Below are 21,351 nucleotides of genomic sequence, written 5' to 3' on the forward strand. Positions count from 1 at the left end.
GTTTGAGTATCTGCCAATCCCGATTTTTCCCGATCCGATCACTTTTTTTGGTTCAATTCCGATACTTTTTCCCGATCAGATACATTTTGGCAAAAAGAAAACAGGACTAAAACTCAAATTGTCGCAAGTTTCTTTTATTGTCCATTCTCTCCAACATGGACATATATTTTTTTTCACTGACTGCATCTTTGGATCAAAACAAAGCTTATCAGCTCTGGTGCCACAAAATGTATAAACATGAAATTGTAAACTAAAACAAAAAGTGCAAAATAGTGCAATAACAAAAATAAATCAATTTCACTTCAAAAGAGGTAATTTACCTACTAGGTTCAAAAGTTGAATGACATCCAGCCAAACTCACAATCAATAAGAAAATTAAAATACATTTTGGCTTAACTTTAGTGCAGAATTCTCAACAGCATGAAATGAACAGCAGCAGCTTTTCATGGCGACTGTTATAGTTTTCTGTCACCGTGTTGTAATGATGTTACGCACAGCGTAGGAACCAAGTGTGGTTGTTCGGAGAGGGACACTTTAGAACGTAACACCAGCCCGAAAAATAGCAGTCCGTCATCCCTGTGTTGTGTTTTCAACGAGAGTCAATTAAAGTGACAAAAAGATGATTAACGAGTGACAGATAATCATTTATACAACACTACAGTCACTTTTCTCCCACAGCTTTTCTTTCTTTTTAAAACTTAGCAACACTTCTTTCCCTCCAGCACAAACGTCACTTCAGCTGCCGGCGCCGCCCAAAAGCAATAACTTATAATAAACACACATCAACTGTCTGTGTTGTTAAATACAATTATAAAACGATTTAATAATTACTATTTTTATTTTATTTTTATTATTAATAACTAGGAATGTCCCAATACGTTTTTGGCCGATACCGATGTTTTGAAAATGACGTTCGGCCACCCGATCAATCGGGACTACACTAATGAAAATAATGAATAATTAATAATAAGGAAAACAGAAAAAAAATATAATACAATACAAAACAAACAAACAAACAACAACAAAATAAAACAAAGGCAAAACATAATAATATCAAAAACTGGACAAGGATAGCTGCAACAAGGTAATCTATGTCAATTTTAAATACATCTTTCAAGTTTGGCTTTAATTTGATCTGCTGCCATAAACCAAAATAAAATATTGTGTTGTTTTTCATTATGGATTCAGCTGTAGATATTTCCAGATAGATAATATCAAGAAAAGTCAAATACCAATGGGAGATGGTAAGCGTGTGTGGTGGTTTATATCTTACTGCTGCTTTCTAAGAGTTCCCCAGGTTCATGTCATTAAACCGATGGTCTCCACTCCTCAGGCAAGCGCTCCCTGGCCTCGCTGTCGGAGAAACTGAAGAAGGTGGAGGACGAGTGCAAGCAGAAGGAAGATGAGCGGGTGAACCTGGAGCTGGAGCTGACGGAGGTGAAGGAGAGTCTGAAGAAGGCCCTGAACGGAGGCGTGACTCTGGGCCTCACCATCGAGCCCAAGGCGGGCTCGTCCACCCTGCAGGTCAGACCTTCAGCCTGCTCTTCCTCAGTACTCCAGTTGTAAAAAGAAATCAGGGGGATGGTGGATTTTATCATATGGGCACAGATAATTTTGTTTTTCGGCATTACCTTGTTCTCTATAGCTGATATAACATGAATTACTCCTATGTGGGATCAATAAAGTTCTTATTTTTGCCATCTGAGAAAATTAAATATATTATATTTGGTGCCTAACTGTTTCCCAAGTATATTAGTGCGTGTGTGAATGAATAAATGAGATGTAAATCTCTTTGTAGAAAGGCGCTTTATGAAAATAAGTCAATTTACTTATATTAGTTTACAGCGCAGTCTTGTGTTGAAGAATAATATAAAGTCCAGTTCAGGGATCCGCTGTGGGATTGAGAGATTTTATTCAGCCGGCAGTGAGCAGGACCAGCACAGATCGTGTCTGAGTTGGTGTGCCGACTCAGACAGATTTTACAACAGGGTTTTTATACAAGAAGTTCAATCAACAAAAGACAGGAATAAACAAGCCAAGTGAGAGACAAAAAGTAATTTACAGTCAGGTGTGATCTTTCAGTTTGGGACTACCCCCTGAGGAGTCAGGAAGTCCATATATGGTATCCTCCGTGGATCAGGTCCTCGTCCCTGCAGGAGCTGGAAGTCAAAGCCACTTCCACGGTGCCATCTCAGCAGGGACTCAGGACGCCGGAACCTGCGTGACAATGTGTCTCGAGCACTGTATGAGACTGGAGCCGCGTGCAAGTCCTCGTCCCTGCGGGGGTCCTCAGGAAGCTGGAACTTGCGTGACAATGTCTCTCAACACTTGCCACATTCAATATGGCGGCGACGTTGACGTATCGCAGCAGCGGGCAAAACCACTCGATGCGGCGTTTACGTATATATGTCTATGGTGGGAGGTACCAATACAGATACCTGATCCCCCACTGGGTGCCTCCTCCCAGTGGAGAGGAGGGAACATGACCTGGCACTTTCTCACAACCTCCCGTGTGTGTCTGCAGTCTCCGGCGATGCTGCGACGGGCCCAGGAGTCCTCTCCCTTCTCCAGCTGCGACACCAGCGACACGGAGTCCTGCTCGCTGCCGGTGAACAGCGCGTCGCTGCTGCGCCGGCAGCAGGCCGGCCAGAAGCCCTCGCCCGTCCGAGGACACGTCTTGAGGAAGGCCAAGGTGAGACCTCGCTACTGTTTTAAAAGGGTTATTGACTGCAGTCACTGTGGACATAAAACAGTCGTAAAAGGTTTCTGTGGGAGGTGCTGCAGGGACAGAGAGGATCCGTCCCTGCAGGTCCTGCATCACTTCAGTCCAAGTCCAGAGCCACTTCTCACCCAACCTGATCTCACAAAAAATCGACCTCTCACCACTATTTTCCGTGGTACCAACACGGAAATGGTATAATTCCGTGTGAGCACCACGGATATTGTACCTATGTGAAGTCAATGGGATCCATTGTCGTGATATATACACGGATTATTACATTATTATTATGTATATATTATTTTTAATTATAGTGGCTAAGTTATGAGTTTTTGAAGCGCAAGTTACTGTTTCTTACTGTCAGTTTGTAAAAGCATGTTTTTAACGCTGTTTTAACAGTGTTTTAATGGTGTTTTGATGGTTTTTAACAGTATTTTGACGGCGAGTGTTTAACCGTGTTTTCTAGTATTTAACGTAAATTTGAGTATTTAACCATGTTGTTTGCTGTCGCCATGACGACGGAGGTGGCGTAAGTGATGTGAAATCATTATTTTTAGCAAAAACCACAAGCGTTTCCTACTTCTAACCAATCATAAGTGATGCCTAACCTAACCAGACCTTAACCAGAGCGTCGTCCAGCCACAAAATATCATTTTTAATTGCTTTTGAACCAGGAAGTGGAGACAGGCGATATTTAAATTCATTTTTTTAACCATTCTCCCATTCCGTCAATTCCTAATATATGCATAATAATAATGTAATAATCCGTGTATATATCACGACAACGGATCCCAGTGACTTCACATAGGTACAATATCCGTGGTGCTCACACGGAATTATACCATTTCCGTGTTGGTGCCACGGAAAATAGTGGTGAGAGGTCGTGGGCATTTCACGGATTTTTGTGAGATCAGGTTGTCTCACCCCTGAGCTGACATGCAAACCTCTGAATAGCATGCAAACTAAGCGAGGCTCCGTTTCTGTGTTGCAGGAGTGGGAGCAGAAGAGCGGCACATAAACCGTCCGGGGGCCTCTCATCAGTCCGACTTTCACTTGTTTTTCTGCTGCAGAAACTGTGTATATATTTATTTAAAACTGTTACAGTCCAAGGAGCCCAGAACAGCACTCACATGCGCTAAAGGCCGTATCCTGTAAGCAGATTTAAACCTGGGAGCTTCTGAGCGTGCTTCAGTGTGCTACGTTGTGTCTCGTCTGCTTCTTTAGTTCCTCTCTCTCTCAAAATCACATCCAGCGGTTTGAGTTTCAAAGATTCCAGTCCAAGTATTTATTTGTAAATGTTTCAAGGAAATGCTGACTTCCCTTTGTTTATTTATGTTGATATATTTAAAGTATTTTTGTAGAAATTGTGGCTCTCCACACAAACCCAGCTCCTGCAGGAAAAACACAAGGAACAGGAAACACAAACCAGCCGATCAGTGACGCGGCTCATCTCCAGGGTGTTTACAGAAGCACAATTACTCCAGACTGGCAGGAAATCAGTAAAGATAGATAGAATAGATATGTGTTTATTGTCCCCGTGGGGAAATTTGTTTGCAGCAAAAGACAGACATGGCAATGTGACAAACATAGCATAAAACCAGGGACCCAGAACAGAAACACAGACACTTGTGCATGGTATTACCAGCCAGCTGGGCTGCTATTACTTAGCAATATTCAACCCTTGTGCTGTCTTTGGGTCCAAATGACCCAATTCTTCTATCCTTCTTTCCTCCTGCCATGCTCTCTCCTTCCTTCTTCCTTTCCTCTTTTCCTCCTTTTTTACCCTCCTTTACTCAATTTACTCAAATACCTCCCTTTCGTCATTCGTTCCTTTATTACCTTCTTTGCTTTTCCTTCTTTCTTTCCTTATTTTGTCCATTCCTTCCTTCTTCCCTCCCTTCTTTCTTTCCTTTTCTCCATTCTTTCCTTCCTTTCTTCCTCCCTTTCATCTTTTCCCCCTTCCTTACTCCCTTTCCTACTTCCTTCCTCCTTTCTCCTTTCCTTCCATCTTTTCTCCCTTCTTTCCTCCCTTCCATCTTTTCTTCCTTCTTTCCTTCTTTTCTCCATTCCTTTCATCTTTCCTCCCTTCCTTACTCCTTTTCCTACTTCCTTCCTTCTTTCCTTCTTTTCTCCTTTCTTCCTTCCTTCCTTCTTTCCTTCCTTCCTTCCATCTTTTCTCCCTGCACCCTCCCTTAACCCAAAGACAGCACAAGGGTTAAAAGTTTAATGGCAGGGGGGCCGAGCTGATGGCAACAGTTTAAAACTGGAGGTGAGTGGGAGCCTCTCATCAGCCACACACTGCAAAAACTTAAAATCTTACCAGGAATATTTGTCTTATTTCTAGTTAAAATGTCTCATTTTTAGTCAAACAAATCTCATTACACTTAAAACATTACCAGAAAAATAACTTATTCTACAATTTCCACCTGTTTCAAGTAAATTTTCACTTGAAATAAGTAGAAAAATCTGCCAGTGGAACAAGATTTATCTTCTCATTACAAGCAAAAAAATCTTGTTCCACTGGCAGATTTTCTACTTATTTTAAGTGAAAATCTACTTGAAACAGGTGAAAATTGTTGTTTTTTCCAGTGATGAGTCTTGTTTTAGATGTAATGAGATTTTTTTAAAATAAAAATTAGACATTTTAACTAGAAAATAAGACAAATATTTTTGTTAAGATTTTGAGTGTTTGCAGTGCCTTTGCCTTGTTTGTTAGCCGGTCTCTGTATATGCTTTGGAGGCTGGGTAGGGTGGTTATTGTTACTGTCGTCCTAACAGACCTCACAGGCATTCCCAAACCAGCAGATAATGCACAAAAGTTAAAACACTTTCAATAAAAGCACAATAAAACATGTGGACCATTTTGCCATTGACGTTAAAAGACAACAGTTTCTTTAAAAAGTACAGTCTTTGTTGGGCCTTAGTGCACGGGCAGTCGGACCAGTAGGGCTTGGTCGCTAAGGTGCATTCTGGGACGCGGCAGCCATGTTGGCAGCCTCGTGAGTGTAAGCAAACAGCAGTGTGGTAGCACCAAGTAAAGAGACGGAACGCACAAAAAAAAAAGTTAAAATGCCGGAAAGGAACTGGAATTCACCGGGATAACTTAAACAAGGAAGCCAGGGAGCGGTATATGGAGAAAATAATGATTATTAACGGTTTGGATCCATATGAAATCCCTACTAAAGAGTGGAGCTCCAACTGATGGAGTCATTGTGCTTCTCTAACGTACTGATGGATGGCTGCACCAGCTGTGTGTGTGTGTGTGTGTGTGTGTGTGTGTGTGTGTGTGTGTGTGTGTGTGTGTGTGTGTGTGTGTGTGTGTGTGTGTGTGTGCTTGGACAGTCGGGCAGCTCGGGCGAGGTGGCCCTCAGATTTGGCTCTCATGGTTGGAAAACTCCAACAGACCTCAGCTGACGTGGCTGACGTTCCGTCGTCCGAACAAGTGGCGTGATCGTACCGCTGGTCCGCTGTAGCCCTGTGATCCCCGTGTGTGTGTGTGTGTGTGTGTGTGTGTGTGTGTGTGTGTGTGTGTGTGTGTGTGTGTGTGTGTTTACTCGGATGTCTCCAGGCACATTCCAAACCTTCAACAGTACACTGACTGAAATAGAGACACTTGCTGTAAACTGAAATTGCTGTGTTCTGCTAAATCAAAGACTGTGACTTCTATTTTTTAGACTCCTACACACACACACACTCACGCACACACACACACACACACACACACGCACACAAACAATAATCAGTGTCAGATTTTCATGGTGCTTTTTGAGCGATGACTTTTCCACTCCACTGCCTTAGCTTCGATGCCGCGTCGATGCACAAGTACACTAGTATTGAAGTGTCGAAGGTGCTTTTTTTGAGAGCGCTGACAGATGTTTGCATACACAGCTGCCGGCGAGCGCTGGGTAAAGCACGCCAGCGCCCGCCGCTCCAGTCATGGACATATACGCGTCTCCTGCCGGACTCTGAGCTGCAGCATGTCGGCGCGAGACAGGACTTTTATCTGCTAGCATTGTAACCCAGCAGGTTGTCTGATGTCATTAAATGTGAGCATGCTGTACATAGCTGGGCATTGAGGGGGGGGGGGTTAGGGGGTGGGTGGGGGTTGGGCGGGCTGCAGGGGGGTTCAGCTCCATGCATCAGTGTGTGTTTTTTGCACCTTATATGTTCTATTCTATGTTCTGTTATATATCTCTGACGGTCTCCGGCTCGGGGACGACACGCTTGTATATAAGTGAATAAACCTCTCTGTTCACAGCGACTCTGTGCTTTATTTGTGAAATATGATGACGGGAAGGTCGGCAAGGCCAAATCAAACTTGGATGAAGGCGCTTTAAAGAAAACATAGTTTAACGCGTTTGGTGTTTGTCGGTTACTTATGTACGGAAAAGTATTAGGGCCAGGCAGGAGAGAAATGAAAATAATATTTTAGAGGAGGAAGATTTTTTTTCATTATGCACTTTGAGAAAAAAGTCGAAATCTCGAGAAAAAAGTCGAAATGTCAAGAAAAAAGTCGAAATGTCGAGAATAATGTTGAAGTACAATTTCAAGAAAAAAGTTGAAATGTTAAGAAAAAAGTCAAAATTTCGAGAAAAAAGTTGAAATGTCAAGAAAAAAGTCGAAATGTCAAGGAAAAGGTCGACATTTTGAGAAAAAAGTCGAGATGTCGAGATTAATGTTGAAGTACAATCTCGAGAAAAAAGTCGAAATGTCGAGAAAAAAGTCAAAATTTCGAGAAAAAAGTCAAAATGTCGAGATTAAAAAGATTTGAAAAAGCTCCAGGAGCCACCAGGGCGGCGCTAAAGAGCCGCATGCGGCTCTAGAGCCGCGGGTTGCCGACCCCTGCTCTAAAAGGTCCTAAATTATCACCTTATTAAGTTGTGTTCACCTCCACTCATACAAATATACATACATGAATCCTTTGTGATGATTATTGGATGTACCTACTTTCAGATGATGAGATTGATAAATACAGTTTATTTTTCCTTTCTAACAAAGGTGGTTCTCCAAATGAGTTTGATAAATTAAGTATCGCTACATCAGTCATTTCTCTAATCCCCTCAGCACATGTTACTCTCTGTCCCTCAAACTCATTATAAATCCAAAGGTGACCGTGCTTTTCAACCTGTTGCGTCAAAATGATGGAATGCTCTCCCTTCACAACTGCGTTCTCTAGACTCTTGTGTCTCTGCGTGGCTGCTATGTTTTTAATTGTGCTTTGCGACTATGTTTTTAACATGCCAGCCCAGTGCTGTTTTCTGTACCTTGTTAATTTTATCTAGGTTTTTATATATATGTATACTATTGGTATCTTTTCTTTTTAATCACTTTTAATTTGTGTGCCTTCTTTTAATGTAAAGCACTTTGTGATTTTATATCTGTGAAAGGTGCTATATAAATAAACTTTACTTACTTACTTACATGTAATAGTCTATTAAAGACCTTTCTGACAACAGCGTCTTCTGAAACATAACCGAACAGTAACAATGCCCACGTGGACGATTAAAAAATTGATAATAATCATAATATTAAAATATTAACACAATAATATTGACTGAATGTGAAGATGAATCAGTGGTATATTATTGCAGGCTGAGTTAAGTATGTCTAAGTCCTAAACAGACGGATATGTTGTGGTTCGGTTTGCTGAGGACCCAAGTGCAGGAGAGCAGGAGCCAGGAGTTGCAACAAAAAAGGATTTATTCCACCAAAAGCCAAACTAAAATGCTGCAGAGCAGGATCAAAAACACAAAGTAACAGGGATGAAAACTTGGAGCACATGGAGGGAACAAACAGTACGGTCCGACAGGGAACAAGGGAATGACAAGACAAGATATACTGAGGGGATAACGAGACATGACGAGACACAGGTGCAGACAATCAGGGCAGATGGGACACAGGCTGGGCAAAACAGAAACTGAAGGCTGGGGGAAATGTCAACCTTGACAGGATAACAGAATCACAGAGCAAACACATTGGTTTCTGATCAGTGTGACCACTGACTGAACAGATAAGACACCAATCTTAAATAATCCTGGTCTGCAGCAGGCTATCTGCACAGGATATACCGCCATGGTAATTTACGTGCTACCCCTTTTTTTAAACTGAATCAAGACTTAATTCAGTCAGGATCTCTGGAAAATCCCAGTTTAATCTGCTATCCTGGTTTTTTGAAGCAGCCCTCATGAATAACCATGACAAAAAACATGGTGGAGAAAACAGTTCTGAGTAAACAGTACAGACCAGCTGGGAACGACAAGACAATATATACGTATAAGACTTGAAGAGACACAAGTGCAAACATTCAAGGCAGATAGGAACAAGGGAAGTCAAGAGAAAACTAAAACAGAAGGACACTGGCTTTCAAAATAAAACAGGAACATAACCCCAAAAACCGTTACACATGCAAAATTGTAAATGCTGGCTTCACAAATTCACAACTTTGCATGAAAAAGTCAGGCTTTCTGAGTTTATACTGTGCAAATTTGCATTAAATGATTGCAAAATGTAAATAGAAATCCCCTGGATTGGAAACTGTAGAGATAAACCATCTACATTTTTAAATCTAAATACTTCCAAATTTTGCAAAAAAAAAAAAAGTTCTCTTTTTTGTTTAGTGGCAAGAAGAAAAGCTACTTACCAAGTGGCTTGGAAAAAAACAAAACTGTCCTGTAATTTTTTTCCTTTCAGATTGCTCAAATGTGCAGGTGTAGAGGAGAGCTCTGAGCATGAATGAAATTCTAATCCAGCATGCAGGAACAATCGTCACTGGGAGAAATCAAATTTATCAAAGCAGTTGTCTGTTACTCAAAGAAAAAAATACAAATAAATAAAACCCCAGACTCCTCTTGACCGTTCACCGTGAGCCTGAGGTACCTGAACAAGCCTACTCAAGTAAGAACATGTATAAACTGTGAAATAAAAAGAAAAAAACAGAGCTTTTGAAGCAAGAAGCTCATATGCAGCAGCAGTTGTCAACGTGGAGAGAGTGCGGTTCCCTCTGTGACACATTTGCTTACGAAGCAAATCGGGAGTTTAAGGTAAGGAATCCTGGATGATACGTTCAGTACAAACATTTCCCTACAGCCAGTCACTACAAACACTTTTTGCTTATAATATCCATTAGAGACACAGCAATTCTCAAAGAAAAAAAGGAGTCAAAAACTTTATAAAAGGTTTGTAAAAGGACAGCTTCGTCCCCCCTCGAACACAAGCCACGGATCCAGCAGCACATTTATCATCTCCTCCAGGTTCTACATCTTTAGTGTTTAATTCAAATTCAATTAAATTTTATTTATATAGCGTCCAATACAACAAAAGAGAGACCCAGAAACCCAGAACATAAACCCTTGAGCAATTATTACATAAACAATGGCAGGTAAAAACTCTCATAGTGGGAGAAAAACCTTAAGCCAAACAGTGGCAAGAAAAACTCCCCTTTAGGAGGGAAGAAACCTGGACCAGGACCTGGATCATAAGGGGGGGCCCTCCTGCCGAGGGCCAGACTGGTGGGTCGGGGACGTCAGCAGCACACAGCAGGCAGGTGGAAGCAGCAACGGGATGACTAGGGGTGGGGACCACAGGCAGGTGGAAGCAGCAACGGGATGACCGGGGGTGGGGACCGCAGGCAGGTGGAAGCAGCAACGGGATGACCGGGGGTGGGGACCGCAGGCCAGCATGCAGCTCCCGAAGCTCCGGCCCAATCAGCAAGCCCCAGGTTAGGTGCAGGGTGGGAGAAAGGTTGAGAAGGGGCAGGGCCAGGGAGAGGAGTCTTGACGGACAAATCTCTCCCCCGCCTGACCGGGCCGTTACCCTGCCCCTCTCACTCCCACGCTGCAGGATCCGGTGTTGTGCATTCAGAGATGCTCTTTGACACCGGAAGAGGGTGCTGCACCATGTACAAAAAAAAAGAAAAAAAAGAAAAAGGGGGGCCAGCACAAGAAACTACAGGAGCGATGGACAAAAATGATAGCTATGAGATACTTATAATAAATAAAAATGGAAAAAATATCTTCTTCCTTTAGATCACACATTCAAATACGTCACAGCAGCTTCACTCCAACCTCCTACTTCTGCTCCAGGTGCTGATTGCCGAGTTGAGTCGAGCCGAGTAGGTACTGTACTAGTGGAAAAGCGCCATAACTTCCGAATTGAGGCTCACGTGGAACTAAGATTCGTTGTACATTCTCAAGTGGCTGCTAGAGGCTTCCAAAGCAAGTCAGTCTCCATTGACCTCCATGGTAAAATGTCCAACTTTAAAGTAGAAATAAACATATTTACAGTCTAGTTAAAAAAAAAAGTTTTTTCCTCAATCATTTGATTTCAAAGCCATGACAACTCTGAGGAGGGTGAATTCTTTTGTACCGCACTGAGACAGTTTATATCAAGCAATAGATTTATTTCTCATATGACATTTTTTAACAACATTTTAAATGAAACATCTTTTAATTTGTTGGGGATATCAGTGGGGTAAACACCATGTTTTTTCCAATGGAATATTTTATTCAAACCGTAACCAGTAAGATAATACAAAAGGAGATGTAATATATTTACTAATGAACAGAGTTCAGAGAGTCTTATTGTTTTTTAAACCTTTAGTGGAGCAAACTTTACCACACAGTGTTTTAAGTGGGTGTGGTGCAGGTATGATGAAAGCATACGGAGCACCGGGCAATAAGGAAACCAAACCACTGGGGATAGCTGCCATCACAAGAACACATTTTATTGGTGTTGCAGGAAAATTTAAATGTACCATAAACTCATATGTCATGAGATGAAGTTCTGACCTCACCTTTGGCGTATAACTCTGTTCATCCATTCATTATCATCAGAAGGGGTACTAGATATTTTTCAAACTTCATTGCTCGTATTAGTCTTTACCAGCATTTGTGATATGTTTTTGTCCATGTACAGGACTGTCTCAGAAAATTAGAATATTGTGATAAAGTCCTTTATTTTCTGTAATGCAAAAATGTCATACATTCTGGATTCATTACAAATCAACTGAAATATTGCAAGCCTTTTATTATTTTAATATTGCTGATCATGGCTTACAGCTTAAGAAAACTCAAATATCCTATCTCAAAAAATCGAATATTCTGGGAATCTTAATCTTAAACTGTAAACCATAATCAGCAATATTAAAATAATAAAAGGCTTGCAATATTTCAGTTGATTTGTAATGAATCTAGAATGTATGACATTTTTGCATTACAGAAAATAAAGGACTTTATTATACAATATTTTAACTATTAACTATTAACTATATTTATACAATATTCTCATTTTCTGAGGCAGTCCTGTATATATATATATATATATATATATATATATATATATATATATATATATATATATATATATATATATATATATATATATATATATATCTGACTTTATGAACCCCAAATTTTACAGGAAAGTTGTAAATCAGAACTTTTCATAAAAAGTGAGGGTGTTCGCAAAAAAAAAAAACGTGGAGAGAGTGTGTGGTACCCCATATGTCACACATTTGCAGTACCCTCTTATGTCACACATTTGCGGTACCCTCTTATGTTCTTATGTCCCACATTTGTGGTACCCTCTTATGTCCCACATTTGTGGTACCCTCTTATGTCACACATTTGTGGTACCCTCTTATGTCACACATTTGTGGTACCCTCTTATGTCACACATTTGCGGTACCCTCTTATGTCACACATTTGCAGTACCCTCTTATGTCACACATTTGCAGTACCCTCTTATGTCACACATTTGCGGTACCCTCTTATGTCACACATTTGTGGTACCCTCTTATGTCACACATTTGTGGTACCCTCTTATGTCACACATTTGTGGTACCCTCTTATGTCACACATTTGTGGTACCCTCTTATGTCACACATTTGTGGTACCCTCTTATGTCACACATTTGTGGTACCCTCTTATGTCACACATTTGTGGTACCCTCTTATGTCACACATTTGTGGTACCCTCTTATGTCCCACATTTGCGGTACCCTCTTATGTTCTTATGTCCCACATTTGCGGTACCCTCTTATGTTCTTATGTCACACATTTGCGGTACCCTTTTATGTCACACATTTGTGGTACCCTCTTATGTCACACATTTGTTGTACCCTCTTATGTCACACATTTGCGGTACCCTTTTATGTCACACATTTGTGGTACCCTCTTATGTCACACATTTGTTGTACCCTCTTATGTCACACATTTGTGGTACCCTCTTATGTCACACATTTGTTGTACCCTCTTATGTCACACATTTGTGGTACCCTCTTATGTCACACATTTGTGGTACCCTCTTATGTCACACATTTGTTGTACCCTCTTATGTCACACATTTGTGGTACCCTCTTATGTCACACATTTGTGGTACCCTCTTATGTCACACATTTGTGGTACCCTCTTATGTCACACATTTGTGGTACCCTCTTATGTCACACATTTGCGGTACCCTCTTATGTTCTTATGTCACACATTTGCGGTACCCTCTTATGTCACACATTTGTGGTACCCTCTTATGTCACACATTTGTGGTACCCTCTTATGTCACACATTTGCGGTACCCTCTTATGTTCTTATGTCCCACATTTGCGGTACCCTCTTATGTCCCACATTTGCAGTACCCTCTTATGTCACACATTTGCTTACGAAGCAGATCCAGAGCTTAAGGTAAGGCAACCTGGATGATATGTTCCATACATACATTTCCCTACAACCAGTCACTACAAGCATTTTTTGCATCCAATAACCATTAGACAAATAACATTTTCTCAGACACAAAGAGGGAGTGGAATTTCCCGAGAGGTTTTGTATAAAAGACGGTTCTCCACTTCTCAGAGCAGCTTCATGATGGGGAAGTTGTCGTTGGGTGTCTTGTTTCTGTCAGGTCAGTGACTCCTCACTTCATGTTTGGTGGTGATTTTTATAAAGTGATATTGTAATATCAAAGGAAAGCAACATAGTTTGGTGCCACATTGCATGTTTTAAGATATATGCAGACCTGGCAGCCCAGAGAGGACCGGCTGTGTCGGCTCTGTCCACACAGACAGCTGGAGACAGAACACTTCCTGTTAGAGTGTGAACAATACAAAGACATTAGATCTAAGTTCTTTCCTAAAAATAAACAACAAGTCCAGGATTTTGATTCCCTCTCAGATCAGGACAAAATCCAACATTTAATTGGAGAAAAAAAGGAAAGTGCTTTAGAAGCAGCTAAATACATCCGTGCATGTCATAGATGGAGAGAAACACAACCAGACAACACAGTCTCCTTATATATATATATATTGTATACATGTGTTAGTTATTTAATGCTAAATATTTATTGTAATTGTATTCATATTTCATGTATTAATTGTATTGCAATTGTATGTATACAGGACTGTCTCAGAAAATTAGAATATTGTGATAAAGTTCTTTATTTTCTGTAATGCAATTAAAAAAACAAAAATGTCATACATTCTGGATTCATTACAAATCATCTGAAATATTGCAAGCCTTTTATTATTTTAATATTGCTTATTATGGCTTACAGTTTAAGATTAAGATTCCCAGAATATTCTAATTTTTTGAGATAGGATATTTGAGTTTTCTTAAACTGTAAGCCATGATCAGCAATATTAAAATAATAAAAGGCTTGCAATATTTCAGTTGATTTGTAATGAATCCAGAATGTATGACATTTTTTCAGAAAATCACAATATTGTAATTTTCTGAGACAGTCCTGTATGTATGCTTTCGGCATCAATGGTTACCATTCATGCCACTAAAGCCAATTTGAATTTGAATTTGAATTTGATATTTATAATTTCCTCTCAGAGTGGTTCATCCTCTCCAGCTGCCTCCCCCGTCAGTTCCACTTCGTTGGTCAGTCTCTGAACTGGACGGAAGCCCAGACCTACTGCAGACAGACGTACACAGACCTGGCCACCATGGACAACTTTGATGAAGTGAATGCACTCTATAGCAAAATCTCTGGTTCTGGTTACAGATCAGAGTTGTGGCTCGGTTTGTACCATACTATCGAGTGGATGTGGTCTGATGGGTTCAACGGTACCGGGACTAACTACAGGAACTGGAACGTGACTGAGAATCAGCCTGATTTTTATGCAGCCAAATACTATTGTGCGACTGTCAGATCTGATGGAAGCTGGAGTGATTATGACTGTGGGGTGCCCGAATTTTTCATCTGCAACAATGGTAATGATGAAAACAATCTGATTTAATCATCGTTTTTTTGGGGTGTGTTTTTTATGGTGGCCAACAAGGGCCAAACGCACTGCAACGGCCTAATGCGTCTCAGTTAAGGAAAACGGCTTCAAGTACAGAAACGATTCAAATTCACAAACTCAAAAAAAGGTACAAAAAGAGGAACGTGGTGCAAATGAAAAAACATGCTGCAAACGTGCTTGTATCGTCTGGTGTAAAATATAATAAAGAAACGTCTCGTAATGTGCAGTGTTGTACAGTGACATAAACATCGTATATAAATATAGTCAGATAAAAATTAAAAAATACCATGGATGTAAACACTGTGGTTCAGTCAGCAGCGCCCCCTGCAGGTTTGGAGCACTTCCGGTTGTAGGGACCGGTTATGAAGCGTTTTTCTTTTGAAGATGGTTTCTTGTTTTATATCGTTTTGTGCTTTGCATCGTTTCTCTATTTGCAAAGCGTTTGATGATGCTGCATTTGTCTTTGTTTTTTGCAGCACGTTTTTTCATTTGCACCACGTTCCTCTTTTTGTACCTCGTTTTGAGTTTGTGAATTTGAATCGTTTCTGTACTTGAATCCGTTTTCCTTAACTGAGACGCATTAGGCCGTTGCAGTGCGTTTGGAACTTGTTGGCCACCGTAGTTTTTACTTGGATTTTGTCTTCAGGGTCAACCTATCCTAATCAAGTTCACTTCCAAGTTGTTTGAATTTTAAAGTATTTCATTCTCACATACACCTCTGTTAGTGTAGCTTTATGTATTTACCTGCTTCATACAGTTTTGATGAATTTATTGCTAAGTTTAAAGGCTGGATTACCAGTAATCATTTAAACAGCGTAGTCCAACTCAGATCTATCAAAGCTTTGCACATACTCAAAAGCCCCCAACCTGGGCTTTGACCCCCTGAAAAAACTTAAACAAGCCGCACCTATGAAAATCATGAGCAGCTTTTCATCATTTTTCCAATTTGCAGTAGCCAGTTGAACCAAATATTTGTCTGTTCTTGTTGGTGAGTTACGACGGAGTATTAGGGCCAAACTAAGACAAAAAATGGATTCTCTATCGTATCGAGACTATCTCTCCACTCCGTTACATATTCCATATGTACGGGGATTGATCCCCCTGCTGTCAAGGTACGTGGATATTTCTTTAAAGGTGACCTATTATGGCATTTAATGTATATTTTAAACAGGCCTTGAATGTCTTAAAAACAATCTAAAGCTTGTTTTTTCTACATAAATCATAAATCCAGCCTGTGGGCCCTGTCACTAGTTTTACCGCTTCTAACCTCTTTTTCTGCGCCTCATTTTTAGGGAAGGGGGGGGTATGATAATGAGGCTCTGTGCTGATTGGCTCCCTGAATGACGTGTAGCAGGGGAGGAGCATAAACCTCGCTCCGCCAGAGCAGCCCGAGCCTGTAAATTATCACAACACTGAATTTTCACAAATGGAAACTTTATTGTTAAAAAAATAAAATATGAGTTGTATATAAATAACATTTATGCACTATTTAAGCCGGATCTACCCGGCGGATGCTGAACGCTGGCCCCGGAGCCACGGCGGGCGCCCGGGAGCAGCGCTGCTGGAGCAGCACGGATCACCGCGGCTTTAACGGGGGAATCTGACCGGTTCCGACCGGCCGGGACCGCAGGAACCCGCCTGGACTGGTAGCAGGGACTCCCGGGGACCGACCAGCGGAATTTCAGCCGGATCTGCCCGGCGGATTCTGCGCGACGGGCGACGCAACTCCACGGCAGGCGCACAGAGCGGCTCCGGAGCGCATCCGCGGCGCATCGTCGGTTACCGGGGATCAAACCGACAGATTTGCCTGAAAATCTCGGAGGGTGAAGCTGGTCCAGCCTTGGACAGACCCCCGAGGACCCAGCTCCCAAACCACCCGGGAACCTGGATGATTTAACCCGGATCCGCTCCGCCGCGGCGCCGCGTCCGACTGGCTGAAGGAAGCACCACTCCAGAGCTGATTGTGGGCGTGGTTTCAGCAGCGGAGGCTGAACCTATGGAAATCTGCTCCCGTCGTGACGTCACGACGGGAGCAGATTTTAATCGGCTCAAAAAAAACACGTGACACTGGGGGACTCTGTCCGGCGGGGGTCAGAGAGCTTGCAGAAATTCATGGTATTTTGTCTCCCCTGTGCTGGCAGGGTGAGGGGAGACCACTTTATATATGTTAAAACAAGAAAAAACGTGTTTTTCATAATAGGTCCCCTTTAAGACACACCGGCTTGCCCGGCCACGCCCTTAGGTTTACCTATAAAGCACCTGTGCTGGCGTGTAATCAGTGATTGTTTGATCTCCACCTGAGTCAAGGTGCAAGTGTGTGATGATCCGTGTTAGAGAAGTGTGAGTGTGTGGATGCAGCGTGAATCCACTTACCCAGGAAATCGTAGCTGTGGTTGGGCGTCTGTCTTCGGGCAGCCTCCCTGGATTGCTGTTTCCCTTTTTATTTTTCTTCTCCAGAAAAACACACAGAGACGCGGCCGTGATCCCCGGTGTATTGCTCATGTTCCGTGAGCTTACGCGCTCGGCTAGATCCGTGCTGCCTTCCGGTCAGGGCGACCGTGATTCCACCCGGTGTATTGCCCATGTTCCGTGGGTTTACGCGCTCGGCTGGACCTGTACTGACCTCCGGTACCCTCCGGCGTATAGCTCATGGTTCTCGTGGGTTTACGCGTCCGTTGGATCCGCGCTGGTCTTCCGGTCAGGGACCGTGATTCCTCCCGGCGTTGGCTCATGGTCTCGTGAGCTAACGCGTCCGGCTGGATCCGCGCTGGTTGAGGGCCAGTGGTGCGGCACCCGTCTGCCTCCGGCACGTGAGGAGACGCCGGTGTGGGAGTGATAGTCCGTGTTAAGCGCCGGCTGAGTCCGGGTCAGCTGACGGGACGTCCCCTCCTCTCTTTTTTCTGCTATAAGTGCGAGAAAAAAAAAAAAAAAAAAAGAGAGGCGAAAAGAAGAAATAGAAGAGCAAAGCCTCTCATATTGGCGCAGGCTTGTCGCGTGTACCTGAGCCGGTGTAAACAAGCAGTGACGCTCCAGGCGCTGTCGGCCCCGCCCCCTGGGAAGGATGGCGGCCCAGCAGGGACAAGCTCTTGCGTGGTCTGTGAGGTTTCCATGCCTCTGGAGGATGGTCACAATTAGTAAGCCAATTTGTGGCTCAGCGGTAGCATCGCCGTCTCTCATGCAAGAGATCGAGGGATCGAACTCCGCTCAATGCGAAGATTATTAAACGGTCGTGCGTGAATTGTTTATTTTTCTGCACGCACCAGAGAGGCCCGTTGTAGATGTTTCCCCGGGAAGCGGGCAGGTTCCCCTCTTTCTGAGATGCCCAAACGGAAAATTGGGAAGTCGAAGGCTGAAGCCGAAAAGAGAAAAAGAGGGCAGGGGGAGAGTTCGAGACCCCGGGTAGGGCACTCTGCCTCCCCCATATGCCTACAACAGTAGGCTGGCCTTGGGTTGACCCCCCCCCCCGCAAAGTGGGGTCGGCGCAGAAGATGAAAGCTCTTCGACCCCACATTTCAATGAGGTTATTGGAGGGCAGCCAGGGCTCTGGGTGTGGCCCCCCCTGACGACCTCACGGCGCCCACCACTTGGTGGGAAAAAAAAAAAAAAATAAATAAAAATAAACAAACACAAAAAGGCCTCTCCCTCAGATGGATCCAGTTCTCCTCTTCCGGCGTATTGCTCATGCTCTCGTGAGTTGACGCGGCCGGTTGGAACCATGCTGGTCTCTGGTCCTCCTCCGGCGTATGGCTCATGCGTTGTGAATTGACGCGGCCGGTTGGAACCGTGCCGGTCTTCCGGTCAGGCGACCGTGATTCTCCCTCCAGCGTATTGCTCATGCTCTCGTGAGTTGACGCGGCCGGTTGGAACCATGCTGGTCTCCGGTCCTCCTCCGGCGTATGGCCGTGCCGGTCTTCCGGTCAGGCGACCGTGATTCTCCTCCAGCGTATTGCTCACGCTCTCGTGAGTTGACGCGGCCGGTTGGAACCATGTTGGTCTCCGGTCCTCCTCCGGCGTATGGCTCATGCTCCGTGAATTGACGTGGCCTGTTGGAACCGTACCGGTCTTCCAGTCAGGCGACCGTGATTCTCCCTCCAGCGTATTGCTCACGCTCTCGTGAGTTGACGCGACCAGTTGGAACCGTACTGGTCTCCGGTCCTCCTCCGGCGTATGGCTCATGCTCCGTGAGTTGACGCGGCCGGTTGGAACCGTGCCGGTCTTCCGGTCAGGCGACCGTGATTCTCCCTCCAGCGTATTGCTAATGCTCTCGTGAGTTGATGCGCGCGGTTGGGTCCGCATGGTGAAAGAAGAGTCTCCCTGCGACTCCGCTTTGGCTAAGCCCCATGGTGAGTGCAGCGTGTTCGCTCCCCTCTCCCACCGGCACCTTGTGGTGATGGCAGTGTGTTGCTCCCCTCTCCCACCGGCACCTTGTGGTGATGGCAGTGTGTTGCTCCCCCTTCCCACCGTCACGTTTGTGGCGGAGGCAGCATATCGCTCCCCTCTCCCACCGGTAAATTTGTGGTGAAGGCAGCGTGTCGCTCCCCTCTCCCACTGGTACATTGTGGCGAAGTCGGCGTGTCCGCTCCCCTCTCCCACCGGTTCTTTTGTGGTGAAGGCAGCGTGGCGCTCCCCTCTCCCACAGGTGCTTTCATGGTGACGGCAGTGTGTCCGTTCACCTCTCCTCCGACACGTTTGTGGCCTGTCCCAGCAGGTTGCTGACGGATTCGGGGGCTGTTCTGTCCCTCTACCTTCTTGGCCTATCCAAAAAGGTGCAGGAGGGTCCTGGAGGTTCCAATATTGCAGTGAGCTTCGGTCTGCTTCCCCAGTCCTTCCATTTGATTATGTGATTACGAAGGAGCAGGTGGGTGGCTACAGGCTGAGCCTTAGCATCCTCTTGGGTTAGTAGACGCCACTTACGGCTGTCCCAGTCTCGGCTGAGAAGCCAGCAAAATGATCAAGTTTGGTTCTTATGCAGCTCGGTCGTTGTAGCGGGCATGGCCAGTCGCTGCACCGCACAAGAGGCGTCGTGCTCTTCCAGGCGCCCCAGGGGCTTCTGACGGCCAAGAACAGAGAAAAGAGAGAAAGAGGAAAGGCGTCCTCCCACTAGGGCCGCCATCGGGGGAGGAGAGGGGGACCGGCTCAGGGGTCCTCCAGCCCACCCCCTCCCTCCTGACCTTTCTCAGACCCCAGCCTGCCGGCAGCCCCTGTCGATGGGCCGTCACAGGGACGCGTGGTCGGCTTTGGGGGCGGTCCCATGGGTTGTTTCCTCCATGACCATGGCTACCGCTTACAGTTTCTCACGGACCCCCTCTGGCGAGGTCGGCCGCTTTCACTCCTGTGTTCGACTCTCAGCATGCAGAGGCTCTGCGGGAGGAGTTGTCCTCCCTCCTGGAAAAACTTGCCATGAGGGAGGCGGAGTACGGGGTTCGCCAGGCTGGATATCCCTGGCTCCCCGTACATTTGCCCGATGTATGGATGCGGTCCCCGCACCCATGAGGCTGCAGGGGCTCCGCATCTGCATTTACCTCGATGGTTGGCTGATCTGTGCGGTCTCGGAGGAGCGCTGGCGCCACCATGTGGCCCTGCTTCTGGGGCACATTTAAACCCTGGGTCTGCGCTGGGCTCATGGGAAGAGCGAGCTTGCGGCCTTCTCGGGTGACGACCTTCTTGAGTGCGGTTCGGGACTCCAGGAGGGCGGTTATCATGCTGACTCTGTGTCAGCATGACCAGCTTGGCCTGCCTCGGCCACTTCCAGCTGCCTCGGGTCGGCTGGGGGCTCTGCCTTCATCTCATGGGCCTGTTGGCAGCCACGGTGCAGGTTGTCCCTCTTGCCCTCCTGTATATGCGACTTGTCCAAACGGTCCCCGCTGAGCTCGGGCCTGTGTCCACAGATGTCCCGCCAGATTACAGTTGTGGTTTCTCGGAGGCTCCACGAGACCCTTTCCTGGTGGAGGGGTCCGGCCAATTGGGAATACAGGAGTGCTCCGGGACCGGTGGTGTCTCGCCGACTGGTTTTACAGACGCACCCCGAATAGGCTGAGGCGCTGTCCACGAAGGCTGTGGGGTCAACATCCGCTGGAGCGGTCGCTGGATGTCCCAGCACATAAGCGTCTTGGAGCTGACGGCTGTCCTTTGGCACTCCGACAGTTCCTGCCAAGACTGAGAGGTCACCATGTCGTTGTCAGGACCGGCAGCGCAGTCGCAGTGGCCTATAGCAACGGGCAGGGGAGTCTGCGGCGACTCCCCTCCCTATATGGCCTCGGGATCTTCTCCATGCCTTCCCTCTGTTCACACTCTTCCGACCCCTCCCCCCCCCCTCTAGCCCCACATACTGTGGTTTCTTATGATTCCACCTCTCTTGGTCGGCACAGCATGGGTTCTCCCGCTTCGGCGGGACCTGC

General features: G+C 44.9%; 1 protein-coding gene and 1 long non-coding RNA gene across 3 annotated transcripts in view; both read left to right on the forward strand.

Moving 5' to 3' along the window:
• The window catches only part of afap1 (actin filament associated protein 1), a 118,823-nt gene that overhangs the window by 65,148 nt on the left and 32,324 nt on the right, over positions 1-21,351 (forward strand). The window contains exons 14-16 of one of the 2 annotated variants that reach the window (XM_061709811.1): positions 1,334-1,524; positions 2,525-2,692; positions 3,711-4,320. In XM_061709811.1, the coding sequence (XP_061565795.1) occupies positions 1,334-1,524; positions 2,525-2,692; positions 3,711-3,737 (386 nt within the window). In that variant the 3' untranslated portion in view covers positions 3,738-4,320. Of the gene's footprint in view, positions 1-1,333; positions 1,525-2,524; positions 2,693-3,710; positions 4,321-21,351 lie in introns of those variants that run through there. The other variant, XM_061709812.1, reaches the window with a different exon arrangement.
• Positions 14,861-21,351, forward strand: part of LOC133420208 (uncharacterized) — an 8,307-nt gene continuing 1,816 nt past the window's right edge. Inside the window, exon 1 of the long non-coding RNA XR_009770587.1 lies at positions 14,861-14,921. This is a non-coding gene — a long non-coding RNA (uncharacterized LOC133420208). The remainder of the gene's footprint in view (positions 14,922-21,351) is intronic.

The sequence above is a fragment of the Cololabis saira genome, chromosome 20, assembly GCF_033807715.1.
Source record: "Cololabis saira isolate AMF1-May2022 chromosome 20, fColSai1.1, whole genome shotgun sequence".
Taxonomy (NCBI): domain Eukaryota; kingdom Metazoa; phylum Chordata; class Actinopteri; order Beloniformes; family Belonidae; genus Cololabis; species Cololabis saira.